Source organism: Bubalus bubalis, chromosome X (assembly GCF_019923935.1).
Source record: "Bubalus bubalis isolate 160015118507 breed Murrah chromosome X, NDDB_SH_1, whole genome shotgun sequence".
Classification (NCBI taxonomy): domain Eukaryota; kingdom Metazoa; phylum Chordata; class Mammalia; order Artiodactyla; family Bovidae; genus Bubalus; species Bubalus bubalis.
Genome location: NC_059181.1, coordinates 6,660,019 through 6,680,153, shown reverse-complemented (window position 1 = coordinate 6,680,153; position 20,135 = coordinate 6,660,019). Strand labels below are relative to the sequence as shown.

The window sequence follows — 20,135 nt, the reverse complement described above, 5'->3', positions numbered from 1 at the left end:
TCCAGTATTATTGCCTGGAGAATTCCAGGACAGAGGAGCCTGGTGGGCTACAGTCCATGGGGTCACAAAGAGACATGACTGAGTGACTAACACATAGACACCAGGACCTTTAGTTCTTTCTGAAGGGGTTATAGATAATATTCTGAGCCACCTCCTGTGAGCTGTCTTATAGATACCAAAACACACCAGGTGGAAACGTTAACGACATGATGACCCGACTGTACCCAGGACTTGCTGCTGCTGCTGCTGCTAAGTCGCTTCAGTCTTCTCCGACTCTGTGCGACCCCATAGACGGCAGCCCACCAGGCTCCCCCGTCCCTGGGATTCTCCAGGCAAGAACACTGGAGTGGGTTGCCATTTCCTTCTCCAATGCATGCAAGTGAAAAGTGAATGTGAAGTCGCTCAGTCGTGTCTGACTCATAGCGACCCCATGGACTGCAGCCCACCAGGCTCCTCCGTCCATGGGATTTTCCGGGCAAGAGTACTGGAGTGGGGTGCCATTGCCTTCTCCGCAACAATTCCGAGAACTGACCGCAAAGACATGGGAACACGTGCACCGGGAAGTAAAGATTATCTGCACCTAAAACAGCCATGGTGTTGCTAGTTAGTGAAGGTGATTATCAAAGGTAACTGCACTGCTTCTGCGTGTAACGCGCCTCCCCCGCCCCACCGCAACTTTGTCTCTAAAAGCTCTCACCCTCTGCCTGTCGGGGGGTTGGCCTTTAGACAGATGTCTGCCACCCGCCCTGTAGTTGCCGGCATCTGAAATAAAGCAAATTTTTCCTTTCCACCAGCCTGGCCCGCTTATTGGCTTTTGAGCGGCGAGCAGCCAGACCCTTTCATGCATACCTTTTGGTCACTGTAATTTTCTGTTCTGACAATCCTGTATCTCTCCCTCAAGTTCCTGTGTCCTTTCCCACAGCACCCTTTCTCACGATTCTGTCTCGCCCATCTCTCTGTATCCTCTGACACAATTCCGTGGCCCCAAAAGTTCCTTTTTCTCTCCGGGATGCCACGCTTTCTCACGAGTCTCTTTTCCCTTCATCATCCCTCATCTCCCTCTTGCAGTTTTCTCTTCTGCGATTCTGTTACTCTCACAATACCTTGTCTTTGCCTCCACTCCGTTTCCTCTTTCTGCCCCTCCCCCCCCCCACATGGTTCTATTTTGCACAATCTTCCCTTGATCTTCAGAGTTCCCTGTTCTCTCCCATGTTTCCCCGTTACCTTCCACATTTCTATCCTGTCTCATGCGTCTTGTTGTCTCAGATTCTTTCCTGCCACCCACGTGCGGTCTACATAACTCCTGGTGGTTCCATGGGTTCCCAACGCCCAGGGAGTATGGGAGTGAACACACCCCAGGGCCTCCAGTCTGTCAGGCTGGCTAAACCTTGAAGGCAGTTCCACAGCTTGAAGGGGATGCAGGGCTAGGTGTCACACATTCTCTATAGCTTATGCTCCGTACCTCCTGGCTGGGGTTGCCAATTTAGGGCTTTGAGATGTCAAGGAATCCAAGGACAATGGCCCAGGGCCCAAGAGACGACATGCCTCCCCGAATGCTAGGTCTACACGGAGCCAGGAAGCTCCCAAGAGCCTGCCTGGACTTGCAAGGCTCACTGCCGGGAGTTGCTAGGAAGGAGGCCTGGCCCTTGGGCACTGTGAGGTCACCAGCAGCTGCGCTTCCTGCAAGGACACTCAGGTATTCACACGCCACCGATGCAGAATGAGTACACACCCACCACAGCCTTGTTGGATTTGCTAAGACCAGACGAGAAACCCGTGGAAAGGCAGACATGCTGGAAAGCACTCGGTGCAGACAGCAGGCCAGCTCAGCCCAGGCGGGACTAGGCTTGGGGGGTCAGGGGTCATCTGCAACGGTGTTGGCATCTGAGACTCACAGAGTGGTTGTGGCAAGAAGGGGTCTCCTTTGTGGAGCCCTAGGGGACAGCAAAGGAGGCAAGAACTTAGGAGAAACAAAAAACCACAGGATGTGGAGCATGCCCCAAAGTGTCAGGTCACGAGGGTGGGCGCTGAGCTGAGACCTCGATCATGAGCCGCTGTGTGACCCTCCAGGCCATGGTCTTTCTGCAAGAACTACAGAGACTGCACACAAGTTCCCACGAGCTCAGGATGTGAGGGTAAACAGTGTGGGGTGACCCTGTGAGAAATCAAAGCCTTTGTGAAGCGCCTCCAGCAGGAATGCGGTTTTGGAACTGGAAGTCATCTTCCCAGCTGGTGCCTGGTCTCCAGTTGAGCTGTTTCAAATCCTAAAAGATGACGCTGTGAAAGTGCTGCACTCAATATGCCAGCAAATTTGGAAAACTCAGCAGTGGCCAAAGGACTGGAAAAGGTCAGTTTTCATTCCAATCCCAAAGAAAGGCAATGCCAAAGAATGCTCAAACTACAGCTCAATTGCACTCATCTCACACGCTAGTAAAGTGATGCTTAAAATTCTCCAAGCCAGGCTTCAGGAATACGTGAACTGTGAACTTCCAGATGTTCAATCTGGTTTTAGAAAAGGTAGAGGAACCAAAGATCAAATTGCCAACATCTGCTGGATCATCAAAAAAGCAAGAGAGTTCCAGAAAAAAATCTACTTTTGCTTTATTGACTATGCCAAAGCCTTTAAGCGTGTGAATCATAACAAACTGTGGAAAATTTTTAAAGAGATGGGAATACCAGACCACCCGACTTGCCTCCTGAGAAATCTGTATGCAGGTCAGGAAGCAACAGTTAGAACTGGACATGGCACAACAGACTGGTTCCAAATAGGAAAAGAAGTACATCAAGGCTGTATATTATCACCCTGCTTATTTAACTTATATGCAGAGTACATCATGAGAAACGCTGGGCTGGATGAAGCACAAGCTGGAATCAAGATTGCCAGGAGAAATATCAATAACCTCAGATACACAGATGACACCACCCATATGGTAGAAAGTGAAAATGAACTAAAGACCTGTTAATGAAAGTGAAAGAGGAGAGTGAAAAAGTTGGCTTAACGCTCAACATTCAGAAAACTAAGATCATGGCATCTGGTCCTATCACTTCATGGCAAATAGATGGGGAAACAATGGAAACTGAGAAACTTTATTTATTTATTTTTTTGGCTCCAAAATAACTGCAGATTGGGACTGCAGTCCATGGGGTCGCAGAGTCGGACACGACTGAGCAACTGAACTGAACTGACTGCCTGGCCTCCAGGAGGAGTGTGTTCTCCGCTCCAGCCAAACAGCTGCTCCCACCATCTCAACGGGCAACCTGGACTCTCCTGAGATGGGGCTGCAGGGTCCATGCCCGTTCACGTGAGCCTTTCCCCCCCTCTCCCGTCTTCTAAATTCCTCTGCTCTCTGTGGGCTCATCTCTGTTGGTGTGACCTACTCTGACCTACAGCCCCCCGGACGTATCTTCATCCTGCCCTGGGAGGACCCTCCCAGCGCCTCTCCCCACGCAGCCCACCGTGGGGTTTCGTGTGGTGGTCGTGGGGCTGCTACAAGCACTCTTGTTGGTCTGGTGGTTAAGAATTTGCTTTACGATGCAAGGAACACCAGTCTGACCCCTGGTCCAAGAAGATCCCACATGCCATGGGGCAACAAAGCCCGTGTGCCACCAACTATTCAGCCTATGAGCCACAAATACTGAAACCCGTGCTCTGCACAACAGAAAACAAACCCACTTACGGCAACTAGAGAAAGCCCACGTATAGCAACAACAGGCCCAGCACAGCTACAAAGAAATAATTTAAAATAATGCACTTAAAGCATAAGCGACTCAAAAAAAAAAAAAAAAAGTTGGACGTCATCGAAATTAAAAAAGTTAAAAAAATAAAGGAAAAAGGAAGTGCTGTGAACAATGGCATATCCGTAGAGGGCAGGAGACTAGTTTTAGCGAGGTGTCCAGGACACCTCCTTGAGAATGAAGTGACATTTGAGTTGAGACCTGAGTGCAGTGTGGGAGTGAGCCACAAGAACATCAGGAGAGCTTCATAGGTAGAAAAGGGGACGTGCAAAGGCTGTGTGGCAGGACTGAGCTTGGGTATAAAGAAGCCTGTGCCTGAAGTTTGTGAGCGAGCAGAGGGTCATGACGGGAACAGGCTGCAGCTGTCCATAGGGTGTATAGGTTGAGAGAATTTGGGATTTGGAGGTTTTCAGCAACGGGAGTCACCTGCCTCATGCACAGTTGAAAAGGCCACCCTTTCCTATGTCTTCCATGGCTCATTCCTCATACACACACACACACACCCCCTAGAACCTGGCACAACAGCAGGCAAGCCTGGGTATTTCTGCCCTGAGAGAATAATCTTCACATCTGTTCCCACAGGGTCCAGAGGCAGGTGTGTCATCGGGATGGATTAAACGGGCCTCTAGGGGTACAGTTTTGGCAAGTGATGCCTGGCTTTGATTCCACTGATTGCTCCCCACACCCTTCCCCCTCCTCCAGCCACATGGCATCATCCGTGAAAAGGCCACTCTCACTTTTACCAACAGAAGGCCTCCGGGCACTTCCTGGAATTGTGCAAGTGGTGGCCAGGTGACCATGGAGCCCCCTGCTCAAGTGACCCCCCACCCCAGGACCACAGAGCACTGAGATATTGGGACCCCTGATTTAGCGCAAGTCCCAGGGCCCCGAAGCTGCGCGGTGTCAACAGGCCCGGTTTCCATTTGCTCTGCAGCATCCACAGGGTTTGGCTGAGGGTGTCTCAGGGCAAGGGTAGTGGGGTGGATACAGTCATGACATCAGTCAAGTTGCCCGAGATGATTCTGTAGGGTTTGCTCTGTCCTTTGGGATGCTTTAATCCCGCGTAGGTGGACGTATTATGTATTTTTCTTTTTTCGCTTTTTAATACGGCTGTGCAAGTTGTGAAAGGCATTCCCGGACATTGACACCGACCCGTGACACTCTTTCCTCCTCCGCAGGTTCCGAAGGCAGCACCATTGAGATCCACATCGCAAGCGGGTCCCGCGGCGGAAAGGTGGCGGACTCTCTTCCGAAAGTCCAAGGAGACCCGTAGAGAGGATGAGACAGGGGGGTCTGGACCCTGTGTGTATTTTCAGATGCGAGGGTTCTCATCCCTTATGACGGTACTCTTGCCCCGCAGTCAGCACACTGCGGGGTGTAGCGTCCCCCTCACTGAATCTTCCTGCCGTCACAGTTAACAGTATGTTCTCTGGCAGCCTCTGTGTGACGCAGAGGCCCACCGTGAGCCTGTGCTTGGGAAGGAAAGGCAGATTCCCTTGGAGACCAGCAGCTTGTCCGGAGTCTCCGTGGACGTTCGTTTTTCTGATCTGGCCAGATCCAGGTCCTTGGAAGAGTTAATAAATAACAATAATTAAAAAAAAGAAGTAGTTGTGTCCGAGCTCCCAGCCTTACTTGGGGTCTGTCTGAATAACACCTCTAAGCGAATGCTCTTGTTTAAGATACGTGATGATGCAGGGACCGCTGATGCACCTGGGAGCAAGTTCGCCATCCACCACTAGGGGGCAGAGGAGGGCAGGCTTGGACCACCAGGTTAGCCTTCGCTCGGTCCTCAGCTGTGTTGAGCGGTAGTGATTCAGTCTAAGGGAGGCTTCCATTCAGTTCAGTTCAGTGGCTCAGCCGGGTCGGATTCTTGGCGACCCCATGGACTGCAGGACGCCAGGCCTCCCTGTCCATCACCAGCTCCCGGAGCTTGCTCAAAGGCATGTCCATCCAGCCGGTGATGCCATCCAACCATCTCATCCTCTGTCGTCCCCTTCTCCACCTGCCCTCAATCTTTGCCAGCATCAGGGTCTTTTCCAAGGAGTCAGTTCTTCGCATCCCGTGGCCAAAGTATTGGAGCTTCAGTATCAGTCCTTCCAATGCACACCCAGGACTGATTTGCTTTATGATGGACTGGTTGGATCTTCTTGCAGTCCAAGGGACTCTCAAGAGTCTTCTCCAACACCACAGTTCAAAAGCATCAATTCTTCAGCACTCAGCCTTCTTTATGGTCCAACTCTCACATCCACGCATGACTATGGGAAAAACCATAGCTTTGATTATACGGGCTTAGGACCTGACTTTGCTTAGATCATTGCCTACATTTCCCTCTTTCCATAATTTTACATATATAATAATATAAAGCTGTCCTTTGGTATCCATGAGAGGTTTGTTCTGGGACCCCCACGGATACCAAAATCCACTGACGCCGTCCACATCTGCATAGTCTGCTTTTGCGGGGCAGTGTGGATGACTGTCTGTTTACAGACTTTATGTATTATAAACATACATGTGTATATACATATTTGGAGACAAAAATATTGTACACACTACACACAGCAGACACAAGCCACCTAGGTAAGTCTATGGCACAAGCACACGTTTCCTCAATTCTGCTGTGTGACGCTCATTCACATCAAGATTAGGACTCTTGTCTCACTCTGGAAAAGCTGCCCAAGCTGCTTCTGGATTTGTGCTTTTGGAGTCCTAGGGCCACAGACGGGATTCAGGGCATCCCACAACCGTGGCCGTGGTACCCCAGAGCCGCACGCTCCTAAAGCTGCACTTATTACATCACAACCACCTTGATCCAAAGTGTCCAGCAGCGGTAAAAAGGACTTTTGAGCCTTTCTCGGTTCTTAACCTCTATATCGATATCCTGTCTGCCCCAGTCATCAGAGAAGCCTCGAGACCTCTCCTCTGAGGGTTCCCCCTGCCGAGCAAGACATAGCCCCAACCCCACTCTAGAGCAAAGGTGCTAGCCGCTGGCTTCCCCAGGCTCCCTTGCAGCTAGAGTGTGTCTGGCGCGGCCGATGAGACTCGTGCCCCAAGTCAATGTTGGAAACTGATGCGCAAGGCAATGGGCTGTGCAGAAGCAATTCCGGGGAGGGGTTGGCAGCTGCATGTCTGCTTTGGAAGGCAGCCTGGGTGAGCCCCGAGGGGTCAGCCCAGTGTCTGGCATCGAGCTGTGGGCAGCACCCCAGTGCTGTGTGTATTACCTGCGTGGCCCTGATTCTGTGCCTGGCTCTAGCCAGTTCTATTTGCACTGCCCCCCACACCTGGGATACCCCAGAGCTGCTCAATATATTCCTCAGCCATTCTTTCTGGCTTACGTTAGCCAGAGTCCAGTGGCTCAGCTGGTAAAGAATCTGCCTGCAATGCAGAAGACCTGGGTTCGATCCCTGGGTCGGGAAGATCCTCTGGAGAAGGAAATGGCAACCCACTCCAGTATTCTTGCCTGGAGAACTCCAGGGACAGAGGAGCCTGGCAGGCTACACACAGTCCACGGGGTAGCAAAGAGTCAGACACGACTTAAGCAACTAAGTTTCACTTTCAGTTCAGTTCAGTTGCTCAGTCATGTCTCTTTGCAACCCCATGGACTGCAGCACACCAGGCCTCCCTGTCCATCACCAACTCCCAGGGTCCACCCAAACCCATGTACACGAGTCGGTGATGCCATCCAGCCATCTCATCCTCTGTCGTCCCCTTCTCCTCCTGCCCTCAATCTTTCCCAGCACCAGGGTCTTTTCCAATGAGTCAGCTCTTCGCATCAGGTGGCCAAAGTATTGGAGTTTCAGCTTCAACATCAGTCCTTTCAATGAATACCCAAGACTGATCTCCTTTAGGATGGACTGGTTGGATTTCCTTGCAGTCCAAGGGACTCTCAAGAGTCTTCTCCAACACCACAGTTCAAAAGCATCAATTCTTCGGTGCTCAGCTTTCTTTATAGTCCAACTCTCACATCAATACATGACCACTGGGAAAACCACAGCCTTGTAAAGTGTTTAAATGAGCCTACTCATTGCCTTATTGGAAAGATTCCCCACCTCCTCATTCACAATCATGGTTTTGGTGGAGTTTCTCTCAGCAACTCCGCTCAAGCATAAATGTTTCCCTTTATAGGAGCTCCCATGCTCCAGACTATTATTAACTTCAAGGCTCAGGGGAAGGTAACACTTTTAACAGTCCCTGCCTGACCCCACCCCTGTGGAGTGTCCCTCCCCTCGACTTCCCTTGCCGCTCTGCGGGTGGACCTGTAATGTTAACTTTGCTTACCTTGCACGTGGATGAAGACACTTTGCAGAAAAAGGGAGCCAGGCTGGGGAAAAAACAACAAAAATTCCACCCAATTCTGAGTCTTTCGTAAAGGTCCGTATCTGCTGCCCACGCCTTCCCATGCATGTAAACTAGTGATTTGCAGGCTCCCAAGACTGACAGTGACGAACACCAGCGCCCACAGGTGCACAGAACCCTCGCCATGAGTATGAACACCTCAAAGACCTTTTAGAAACATCACCCAGATGTGGGCTCCTAAAAAAAGAAACCAAGCAAGTTCTCTGCTCCATGAGTGGAAACTCAGATTCCCAAAACAAACTGGGGAAGGGGGGAGTGGTTCTCAATGGACAAATATGTTTAGAATCACTGCAGCAGAGGGTTCCATACAGATGAAAGTTAGATAAAAGCTCGGGCAATCTGGTCTCAACCCAGTTTCCGTCATAGCACAGAGACCTCCTTGGAGCTGAGCCCGAGCTACCAGTGTGTTGCTTCAGCTACGGAAGCCCGAGTTCCAACACACTCGTTTACCAGTGGTTAAGTCCCACCATGCAACGTGCACCCCAGTGGGTTCGGGACATGGCTCACCCCAGACCCTTCAGCAGCAGGGCTCCGGAGTGCTCACCCCAGATCCGCTGCGTGAAAGCACCCTCGGTCAGCTCGGCAAGGCTTACAAAAAAAAAAAAAGAGAAACAAAACCAGGCAGGTCTGCACCCCGGGCAACACTGGGGCAGAAGCAACAGCCCAGGTCTGGCGTGACTGCCACAAAGGGTCAGCTTGTGGCCGGAGGACACAGGGCTCTTTGGGGTGACTCACATGCATGGCCAAATGCAGCCCGTCTGGCTGCCTCTGTGTCAGCTCCCCGCTGCCTATCAGCAGGGGGACATCGCTTCAAAGTGACCATGTCACTTCTGTTTACTGATTACAGCGGCATAAAGGGAATTGGTCACCATCTGCATGTGTCTGCTTGAACCGTGTGCTGTGCCCGGTCACCAGCATCCCTACAACTTTAGGTTCTTTTAACTCTTATTATTCATCCTGCACCTCAAAACTGCCAGCGACACAAGCCTGCAGGCAGGAGAACATCCATCTGCTTTTTGAGTTTTCTAAAACTGCCAGCCTGAAACAAAGTAACGAGAATGAAACTAGTTACAAAAAAAACACACTCGCCTTTCACATCATAACGCATCTGCAGCCTCTGGTCTTTTCATCTGGTTTACAACAAACTGGTTGTAAAAGCAGCCCCGGCCCCTGCCCATTTCTCCCAGAGGAAAAAACCCCAAACAAACAAGAACTTGGGGACTTGAGGCAGCGGAGTTAGCGTGGGCCCCCCAGACGAACAAGAAAGCACACACAGAAAGTTCTCTATCAAAATAGAGCAATTTATTTAAGATAACCGAATATGGTCTGTTGATTCTCTCTTGGAACAAATGAGCCATCTCTCTCTCTCTCACACACACAAATGGTGATTCACACACACACACGCGCACACACACACACACATATACGGTGATTCTCTTTCCGGGAGCATGTGAAGGTGGGGGTTGCGGTGGGGCATTGATGGAGAGAACGGAACGGGGTGGTGGGGGGGCCGTGTGGATGGAACAGAAGCTGGAAGATGCGGACAGGACATCTGGCTGTACGTCTGACACAGACAATAAAAACCGCAGAAGCCAGACATTCACAAACCTCAGGGAGCGGCGGGAGGAAAACACTCTGCATTGGATGGGAAACACGATCAGAAAAAAAAAGTAGGCTGAAAAGTTAAAACAAAACAAAACAAAAAGTAGACCCTTACTCCCGACAAAGTGCACTTCACTCGGCTCCGAGATCTCTCTTCCGAAAGACAAAGTGAACATGGCGGTTCTGTAGCCGTGGAGTGGGATCGGACGTGCTTCCCCGGGCGCGCGCGAGCAGGACGAACTCCCCGGCAAGGTGGACGATTCCAGGCATGGATCTGTGCGTTACTCTGCTTTCAGCACCAAGGTCCCATCTGCGCACTGAGGACTACGAAGCGCTCTACACGAAGTCTAGAAGCCGCTTGCATGGACGAAGCGATGTGCCCACTGAGCGCTGGCAGAGGGTGCAGCGGGTGTGACTCAGGGCAGGCATGATTTCAGAGGCGCCGGCTGCCTCCTCCTCGTGGTCCCCATCCCGGGGCCTCTTCCTGATGGTTCATGGGCAGTTCTGCCTTCCTCAGCAGCTTCAGTTCATCGCCACGCCCGGTATCCAGTCAGTGTCCTTAGCCTTACAGCCCCCCTGGCTCCAACCCGGCAACTTCCAGCCTGGTACAGGTTTACCAGGAGGCCCCCGTCAACACTTGGGAGACCCTGCGTACCAACCTCCCCGTGACGATCCTCTCGTGAGCCTTTTATATAGAATCCCACCTTCACCACCCTCCAGCAGCATTTGGCTCATCAAACGCAAACCTTGTCTGGACCCCGGGCAGCTGATGCTGTGTGGACAGTGACACGTTTTCATTCGGGGAAGGGTCCAGACGGTGTTCAACTAGACCTCTGCAAACTGCATCTCAAAGTTAATCATTTTGGGGGGGTGGGGGGGTTCAGTGATTATCCGTGGACGCCTGAGGGCGTCTGCTATCTTCAAAGGTGGGAGTGGAAACGCCAATAAAACAATGACCTTCTGAAAGTTTAAGTGTTTAGATATAGCAGAGCCTGAGAACACGCCCGACCTGTGAAGAGTGCCTGTTGGTCTTCTGCCGTCAGGGGGGTTTGAAAAGCTCTCAGATCCATGGAGATAATGAGCTGAGAGAGAGGAATGCACTCTGGCTTTGGGGCTGCTCCCAGGACAATCCAACTTCTGCATAAAGGCCTAAGCCATGCCTTACCATTGGCTTTTGGGTCCATGGACAGATACCACCACCCTCCAAAACCATCCAGGCTGGTTGCTGGAACACACAAGGGCTGCAACCTACCCACCGCCAGCCCCATCCCCGGGGGAAGACGGATAAGCCCAGAGGCCCTGCTGCTAATTTACAAGCTGGGTCAGCATGGGGTCAGGACAGCGGTAAAAGTACAAAGGTTACCTGATCCAAGGGAAAGGAAAAACTCCCCTAGGGACACACAAAGCCATGTTTTAATTTTTTTTTTTTTTTTTTTAAAAACAGTAAAAAGATTCGTTGTTTAAAAAAAAAAGGGCAATTTCTCCTGACCTGCTGCCAGAGGAAGCAAATTGTGAAGATGGCCTGTGAACTGAGACACCCTACCTCTGTTAATTCACCCTCAGGACTGAAAACCTCTCTCCAATCACTTCTGTTGCTGTGAGACCCAGTGAGGTCCCGGAGGCCCCTCCAGTTGGTCAGCCCTGCAGGGAGTTGGCCGAGCCGCTCCTGGTTTAGAGGGGGGTCCCCCCGCCCATGGCCCCGAGTCTTGAACAAAGTGGCATTGGTGTTGTGCAGCGGGATGGTTCCGACGGCCCCCTTTCAGCGATGCTGGTTCTGCGAACGCTTCTTGGGTTCGAGGGCACCCCCTTGTCCGCTGTTCTGGTCCAATGCACCAGGAAAAAAGAAACGTCCAGGTCTTCCTGGAGCAGAAAAGGGGCTGGGGTCTTCCTCTCTGGCCGCACAGACCAGCCCCAAAGCCGACCCCAGAGCTGCCCACCCAGAGCCCCCTCACTGCCTTCCACCAAGTTCAAAGTGAAGGGACCCCTCTACCTGTCTCTTCCTAAAGGTTTCTTTTGTTGTTGTTGTTAAATATGACTCACACAAAGCGCTCGTGTCTGAATGGCCATTTTACGATTTTAAAATTGTTTTAACATAAAAAATATCTTTTTCTTCTCCAAAAATACTCCGGGCTCTTTCTCTTATAAGTCACTTTTTTTTTTTCTTCTTCCCCCTCCTTGTAAAAAGTCCCCCTTGCCCTGCCTTCTTACATAAAGCACTTATTATGCGCCAAAAGTGCCCTTGAGACTGGAAGATGGGAGGCGACTATGAGGGAGGAGGAGGGGGAGGGGGATGGGGGAGGGGGAAGGGGAAGATGCAGGCCAGAAAGCACCGCATCTGACAGAGGGGGGCTCTCTCCAGTGGGTGAAACAACAGCAAAGAAGCAAGACACCCAGTAACAGTCTCCACCTTGGACCCAAGGCCCGCCCCGCCTCCCCCACCCTTCCACCCCATCAACCAAGACGACAGGATTCCAGCCCATAGAAAAACCACGGGGACAAAGGTTCTAGAAAATAGAAACTGTTGGGATTACAAAGGTACCCATTTCATCCATACAAACTGGTCTTTCGAACATTCTGGTGAGAGTTTAACTGTAGTGTCCAAATGTTTAGGGGGAAAAACAAAAACAAAAACAACCCATTGACGGGAGGAGTTTTTCCTCCCCTTTTGGTTTATCACAGCATTTTTTTTTTTCTCTTTTCGTTTTGGCATAGCCTTTCCTGTTTTTTCGTTCCTCTCAACCATCGGAGCCTGTTCTGGGTGGAAATTGATCCATGCACTGAGTCAAGCTGGTGGCTTCTCGCTCCTCTGGGGCTGGACGTTTCAGGTGGAAACCATTCCTTTTCCCCGCCTTTGACAGGACTTGCGTGTGTGTTTTCTGTTTTAAACTTCTCGGTGGAGGTTATGAAAAAAAAAAAAAAAAAGAAAAAATAGAGACTCCTGTGGCCAGGGATGACTTGGTCTCAAAGGACACTCCCTAAGATCAGGTTGGCGCTGTTTCGGAGCTGACGGAATTGTGTCTGAATAGTGTACAACCCCACACATCCACTGCTGGTCTGTCAGAATTCTCTTCTCGTGTCTATAATATTTTTTCTGTGTGTGTTTACTTTCGCAGATCTAACACGCACACCTGGAAGGAGAGAGAAAAGCGCCTGTTATCTTGAGAGGCAACATAACACGCCCTTAAGAGCACAGGATGGCACGTGGCCTGTGGACCAAATCCGGGCCACTGTCCACTTGTTTATAAATAAAGTTTTACTCACACAGTCCAGAGGGTTCAATCAGACCAGCTCTAGCGGACAGGTGAGTGTCTAAACATCATTAGCACCCAACCCCAGGCCACGGCCGTCAATGGGTGTCACAGACCAGACCCCTACATGGTGGAGCAGATGGCAACTGAAGCCTGAGCACACAGCTGGCGGGAAGGGTTGGGGGGCAGGCTGACAGCCAGCCAGCCAATGCCCTGTCCTACATCTCAGGGCAATTCCAAGTGCAGAAAGCTAGACACCTCAGGGGACCAGCAGAGGGTTACTGGGACCCAGGAGACCTGTTGAATGGAAGGTTGGGCCTTCATCACCAGAGGGTCCGGGTGGGGGCACAAAGGTTGAAGCCAAGGGTGGACCAAGTTGCTCAGCCTCATCACCTGTCATGTGGGGGTCACTTCTCTGCTGTGGGGGGGGAGGTCCCAAGCATCCTAAGACTTCCAGCAGCAGCCGCGGTTTCCACACCAGGTGCCAGCAACCCCTCACCCACCCTGCCAAAAGCACTAACAACCCAAACGCCTCCAGACACCTCCAATGTCTCCAAGGGTGCAACCGATGCAGCTGAGAACCACCAATTCCGCCAGGAAAAAAACACACATCATTCAGGAAGCGAGAAGAGACATCTGCTCCCAGAGCACTGCCCAGCCTAGATGCTTCCTTCACCAACACACGTCTCCGAGGCCCGTCATGGCCCTGGGTGTACTCCCACGTGGGTCTCAGGGGTCTGGACCGTTCTTGACCCCACCCTCCCTGAACCCACCCTCCTCCCTGCACCGCCCCCTCTCCTGCCTGGGGAAACCCCAGGGTGCTGCTTACGGAGCCATCTGACGCACTGGCGCCCACTTTGTCGCCCCGGGCATTCCAGCACACCTCGAAGATGCCCCCAGTGCCTCGGTAGCTGTGGACGAGACTTCCGCTCTGCAAAGCAAGGGCGCCGTCACTCGAGAGGCGGAACGCTGGCGAGGCCACCTGCCCCCCGACCCCACCTGGGGATGTCAGCCCAGAAGCTTCCAAAGCTACAGATGCTAATAGAACTTTCAGTTAAAGGGGCTCTGGCCTCGCGGGAACATGTGACTCAGACCTATGGCCACAGGGTTGGAGGGTGGGGGGTGCCTAAATGACCCTCGGCTGCCCACCAAGAGAGACAGCCTCTACGGTTTCCGCCAGGCTCACGCCTCCTGGGGGAAGGAGAAAGTCAGCAAGATCAGATATGTGCTTATATTTCAACCAGGCTTCCATCTCACTGAGTGTTCAAGGGAGCCTCAGAATGACTCAAGAGAGTTTTATGATTTAGTGGGGGGAAAAAAGGATGCAAAATGTGGGAAGCTGATGTATATATACAGCACAGGGACCTCAGCTCGGTGCTCTGCCATTATGTGGAGGCTTGAAGATGGGTGGGGAGAGGGAGGTTCAAGAGGGAGGGGACATATGTATACATATGGCTGATTCCCTTGCTGCATAGCAGAAATCAGCTGTAAAAAAAAAGCAATTATCCTCCGATTTAAAAACAAACAAAAAAAGGGTGGGTAAAATGATTTGCTGAGCTGCTGATGGCAGACAGAACCCGGCTATTGATGGCAGTTTTTTTGAAAGTCAAGCATCCTACTGTGATGTGAGTTCAATCCCTGGGTCAGGAGGATGCCCCTGGAGAAGGGAATGGCTACCCTAACTCCACCATTCTTGCCTGGAGAATCCCATGCACAGAGGAGCCTGGCGGGCTACGTAATATAAGTCCATGAGGTTGCAAGAGTCGGACACGCCTGAGCGACCGAGCACACACATGGGCGGGGGTGCCCGCTTCCTCCATCCTGGGACCACACGTGATGCCTGCTGCTTTCAATGGAAGGCAGGGGGTGCAAGGTTTCCTGCCAAGGGCTCGGAAAAAAAATACCCCGAGTCCCTGGCAGGGGCGACCCAGCATCCACAAAGAGCCCGGGGCAGATGGCGCTGGGTGGGCTTCCGACCCTCCGGGGAACTGGGGATGTGTCTATGTCCGTGTCCGAGGCAAGGCATTCCTGAGTGCAAACTCAGGTTCTGGGGTCACCAAGAAAGTGAAATCAAAGTGTCAGTCGCCCAGTTGTGTCCGACTCTTGGCGACCCCACGGACTGTAGCCCGCCAGGCTCCTATGTCCCTGGGATTCTCCAGGCTAGAACACTGGAGTGGGCTGCCATTCCCTTCTCCAGGAGAATCTTCCCAGCCCAGGGATCAAACCCGGGTCTCCCACAATGCAGGTGGATTCTTTACCATCTGAGCCACCAGGGAAGCCCAGGGTAGGTGAAAACTTGACTGTATTGGGTGTGGGGCTGGGGGGGACCCGGGCGGTGGGAATGCAGGGGGTTTACCTGAGTGTTCCAGATGTGCACACACTTGTCGAAGGAGCCGCTGGCCAAGTACTTCCCGTCGGGGCTGAAGGCCACGCTGTACACGGGTTCCTGGTGCTTGGTGAGCGTGTGGACGCACACGCCCCGCTCCACGTCCCAAAGTCGGACGGTAGAATCGAACGAGGCGCTGCAAAGACACAGAGAAGGTCACGGCGGACGCCCGTGGGTTCAAAAAAGGTCACCACATTGTCGGCAGGTTCCCGCCGGTCTCCCGAGGACGCCACTCTCACAGTGGGAGTGACTTTCCTTACATTTCAGAGACCGTAAGTGGGTATTTCTTCCTCTTCTAGAATGTGACTCAACACGCACCAAACACAGAGCCACGGTCCAGGGAGGGGACATGTATGCCTGTGGCCAATTCATACTAAGGTATGCTAAAAGCCATTACAACATCGTAAAGTTTTTCTCTTCCAATTAAGATAAATAAATTTTAAAAACAGTCACGCAATAAATGTCTTTCTCTTTTTGGGTGCTGTTATCAAGGGAACAAATTGACAGCCACACTCATTTATTTCTGCATTTCTCTGAGACACAAATGATACGTATTCGCTAAATTTTCTAAAACGGTCCCACCACTGACAACACATGTATCGCTGCCAAATGAAAAACAAAGCCAAAAATAAAAAGCCGAGAGCCGTATTCGGGGAAATGGTTAAGTGAGCGAACACAAATTTTAATCCCACAGGAATTAAAATATAATCGCATCCAAATATATAATCACACTCCGGGGAGCTGCAAATTTTAGTTTTGTCTAAATCTTAAAGAAGAGCGTGCGTGCATGCATGCCAAGCTGTCCCATTCATGCCTGACTCTTTGCGACCCCATGGACTGCAGCCCCGCCAGGCTCCTCTGTCCATGGGATTCTCCAGGCAAGAATACTGCAGTGGGTTGCCATGCTGTCCTCCAGGGAATCTTCCCGACCCAGGGATCAAAGCCATGTCTCTTACATCTTCAGCACTGGCAGGCGGCTTCTTTACCACTAGGGCCACCTGGGAAGCCCACCCACCACAGAGCTGTTTCACCAGGCGTTTCTTTCCTCTTCTGGGACTTAGATCCATCCCTTTACGCTTGGCGCCTAGAAGGCTCACTTACGGCCGTCATGGGTACCATGTGATTCAAAAGCACCTTACAAGTCATCAAACAAAACAAAAAAAGAGAATGTTCTGTTCCTAGATCTTTAAAGTGCATTTCAGGACAGTGGCTTGCAATAGGAGCCTAACAGCTCTCATGTTTTTCTGGATCAGCTTTTAGCTGATGCAGGAATTCCTTTCTGTGTTTTCTGAGAGACAGCCTTGGGTCAGGCACTTTCAGTAACAGATTCTTCATCCCACTGCTATGTGACAAAGACAAGGGGAGGGGGTCTCCCCCTCATTTACAGCAGGGCTGGGCCACTGGCCATTCTCCCCACTACCCCATGCGCAGAAAAAAACCCACTGCCGCTTCCTCCCAAGTCCTGTCTTTCCCAGGCCAGACCACACACCCACGCTTTGTGGGATCATGGTCTCCAGAACCCTCAGGGTGTCCCAGTTCACTCCTGGAATCTCTTTAGCTTGTGTGCCTCAAGGTTCTTATTAAAATATCCTACTGGGAGTGCAACATTGTATCCTGAGTGAGGTCTGACCAGGACTGGGAACAGACAAGTCTGCAGAATGCCGCCTCAGTGATGAGCTTTTGTGGACTTCTAACCGCTCTGCTCCCTTCTGGCGTGTCACTGACTAGTCCTCTGCATCCGATGCTGGTGTCTTAGGGGCTTTACTGCATAAACCAGGGGTCCCCATCCTCCGGGATCTGATGCCTGATGATCTGAGGTGAAGCAGATGCGATCATAACAGAAATAAATGGCACAATAAATGTAGCGCACTCGAATCATCCTGTAAACCTTGGAAAAGCGATTTTCCATAAAACTGGTCCCTGGTGCCAAAAAAGCCGAGGCCAGCCAGGATGAATGGTTAGGCTGGATCTGGTATTGGCCGGGGAGCCTTTATCACCATTCAACATTCTCACCACCTGCAGCTCCGAGTTGGGCCAAGTAAACCAAGCCCGAAGTGAAGTGAAATGAACTGAAAGTCACTCAGTCGTGTCCAACTCTTTGCAACCCCATGGACTATACAGTCCATGGAATTCCCCAGGCCAGAATACTGGAGTGGGTAGCCTTTCCCTTTTCCAGGGGATCTTCCCAACCCAGGGGTCGAAACCAGGTCTCCCACACTGCAGGCGGATTCTTTACCACCTGAGCCACCAGGGAAGCCCAAGAATACTGGAGTAGATAGCCTCTCCCTTCTCCAGAGGATCTTCCTGACCCAGGGATCGAACCAGGTCTCCTGCATTGCAGGTAGATTCTTTACCAACTGAGCTACCAGGGAAGCCCAACCAAGCCTGGGGTTCAAGCTAAATTGCTTCCTTTCTTCAGTTGTAGTAAAAACCTTCACCAAAGCAAAGTGCTGGGAGAGTGGATGTAAACAATTCCTCCCTCCAGCCTCAAGGTTAAAAGCATCCTTATCTCAACTTAGCCAGCATGTGATACCCTCTATCTCCTGGCCCTCTCACTTTGAGTTAAGTTTCTAAGTAACTTTGAATGTGAGTCACTCACTCGTGTCCAACTCTTTGCGACCCCACAGACTGTAGCCCGCCAGGCTCATCTGTCCATGGGATTCTCCAGGTAGCTTTGTCCCATCTCCAGGGGAACTTCCCAACCCGCGTCCCCTGTATTACAGGCAGACTCTTTAGTATCTGAGGGCATAAACACGTTTTCAAGACACACTGACAGCATCTCCTGGTCTCTCGGGGACACGAATGACTTTTACTGGGTGCATGGCTGGCACAGCCTCAGCCACCAAGGCTGCTTTTGGGAACCGAGACTGGGGTGCGGGCTGTCTGTCCTTTACCTCGCCAGCATGATGCTGGAGTTGGGGTTGCTGGTGGCCGGCCCGGTGGGACTCCACTTGATGGTGTATATCTCTTTGCTGTGCGCCTGAAGGTCGTGGACACACGTGTCCTGCTTCATACTCCAGATCTACGGGACGCAACGGGAACACGGTGAGCAAAGGCTGATTCTCCCACTGCGGGGAGGTTCAGCACCGTTCCTGCCTGGAGCACTGCAGAGGTTTCTCTGTCCCTGGGAAGCTGACGTCCAGCAGGGTGGGCGGCTGACAAGGGGCAGGTGCTTCACAGGCAGAGACGTCCGCTGACCACCAGGTGGCGCCCGTGAGAAAGGCCAGGGAGTTCCATAGCACCCTGGTCTGATCTCGGAAGCTAGACAGGGTCGGGTCGGGTCGGGTCTGGTCTAGTTAGTACTTGGCTGGGAGAAAGGCCTCAGGAACGGAAGGAGGCTCCACGGGACCTCGACCGATAAACAGGGCTTCACTGCCCGGGCAAGCGCCACGTCGTTTGCAAAGAGAAAAAACGACAGAGGCAGCAAGAGCACTCACAACACAACGGCCAGCTGCAGGAGGAGCGCTGGGACCGAAGACACAGCACGAGGCCCTGGGGGTCACCAAGGGTCACACGGCCCAGCCTTGCAGCCTTACCTTCAATGTCATGTCATCAGAGCAGGAGGCTAGCAACATGCCAGACGGATCCCATTTGATAGCGTTGACCTCATTCTGCAAGAGAGCAAAAGATTAAAAAAAAAAGAAAGAAAGAAATGAAGGCCTGGGTGTAGTAAACACAAGAGTCCAGCAGAGGGCAGGAGCGCTCTGTCTTCTCTGCAAAAAGCCTGGGAGTAGTAAACACAAGCGTCCAGCAGGGGGCAGGAGCGCTCTGTCCTCGCTGAAAAAAAGCCTGGGAGTAGTAAGCACAAGCTTCCAGCAGGGGGCAGGAGCGCTCTGTCCTCACTGCAAAAAGCCAGGAACCTGTAACACAAACTGAATGCAGAATTCCAAAGAATAGCAAGGAGAGAGAAGAAAGCCTTGCTCAGCAATCAATGCAAAGAAATAGAGGAAAACAATAGAAAGGGAAAGACTAGAGATCTCTTCAAGAAAATTAGAGATACCAAGGGAACATTTCATGCAAAGATGGGTATGATAAAGGACAGAAATGGTATGGTCCTAACAGGAGCAGAAGATATTAAGAAGAGGTAGTAAGAATACACAGAAGAACTATATAAGAAAGATCTTCATCACCCAGATAATCATGATGGTGTGATCACCAACCTAGAGCCAGACATTCTGGAATGCTTTAGGAAGCATCACTATGAACAAAGCTAGCGGAGGTGATGGAATTCCAGCTGAGCTATTTCAGAATCTAAAAGATGATGCTGTGAAAGTGCTGCACTAAATTTGACAGTAAATCTGGAAATCTCAGCAGTGGCCACACGACTGGAAAAGGTCAGTTTTCATTCCAATCCTAAAGAAAGGTAGTGCCAAAGAATGTTCAAACTACTGCACATTTGCACTCATCTCATACGCTAATAAAGTAATGCTCAAATTCTCCAAGCCAGGCTTCAACAGTACGTGAACCGTGAAATTCCAGGTGTTTAAGCTGGATTTAGAAAAGGCAGAGGAACCAGAGATCAAATTGCCAACATCTGTTGGATCATCAAAAAATCAAGAGAGCTCCAGAAAAATATCTACTTCTTACTTTATTGACTATGCCAAAGCCTTTGACTGTGTGGACCACAACAAACTCTGGAAAATTCTTAGAGATGGGAATACCAGACCACCTGACCTACCTCTGGAGAAATCTGTATGCAGGTCAGGAAGCAACAGTCAGAACTGGACATGGAATAACAGATTTGTAATACACAGGGAAAGGAGTACGTCAAGGCTGATATTGTCACCCTGCTTATTTAACTTCTATGCAGA

The 20,135-nt window shown here is 51.3% G+C and overlaps 2 protein-coding genes across 10 annotated transcripts in view; one reads left to right on the top strand and one right to left on the bottom strand.

Annotated features, from left to right (window-relative positions):
- GPR143 (G protein-coupled receptor 143) overlaps window positions 1-5,122 on the top strand; it is a 46,270-nt gene extending 41,148 nt beyond the window's left edge. For all 3 annotated transcript variants that reach the window (XM_044936987.2, XM_025276290.3, XM_025276289.3), the window contains exon 9: window positions 4,914-5,122. In XM_044936987.2, coding sequence (XP_044792922.2) covers window positions 4,914-5,008 — 95 coding nt within the window. In that variant the 3' untranslated portion in view covers window positions 5,009-5,122. The remainder of the gene's footprint in view (window positions 1-4,913) is intronic.
- Window positions 5,123-9,368: 4,246 nt separating this feature from the next.
- Window positions 9,369-20,135, bottom strand: part of TBL1X (transducin beta like 1 X-linked) — a 247,752-nt gene continuing 236,985 nt past the window's right edge. For all 7 annotated transcript variants that reach the window (XM_025275792.3, XM_044936984.2, XM_044936981.2 and 4 more), the window contains 5 exons: window positions 18,861-18,935; window positions 18,219-18,346; window positions 15,295-15,460; window positions 13,768-13,869; window positions 9,369-12,818 (listed from right to left, as the gene is read on the bottom strand). In XM_025275792.3, coding sequence (XP_025131577.2) covers window positions 12,792-12,818; window positions 13,768-13,869; window positions 15,295-15,460; window positions 18,219-18,346; window positions 18,861-18,935 — 498 coding nt within the window. In that variant the 3' untranslated portion in view covers window positions 9,369-12,791. The remainder of the gene's footprint in view (window positions 12,819-13,767; window positions 13,870-15,294; window positions 15,461-18,218; window positions 18,347-18,860; window positions 18,936-20,135) is intronic.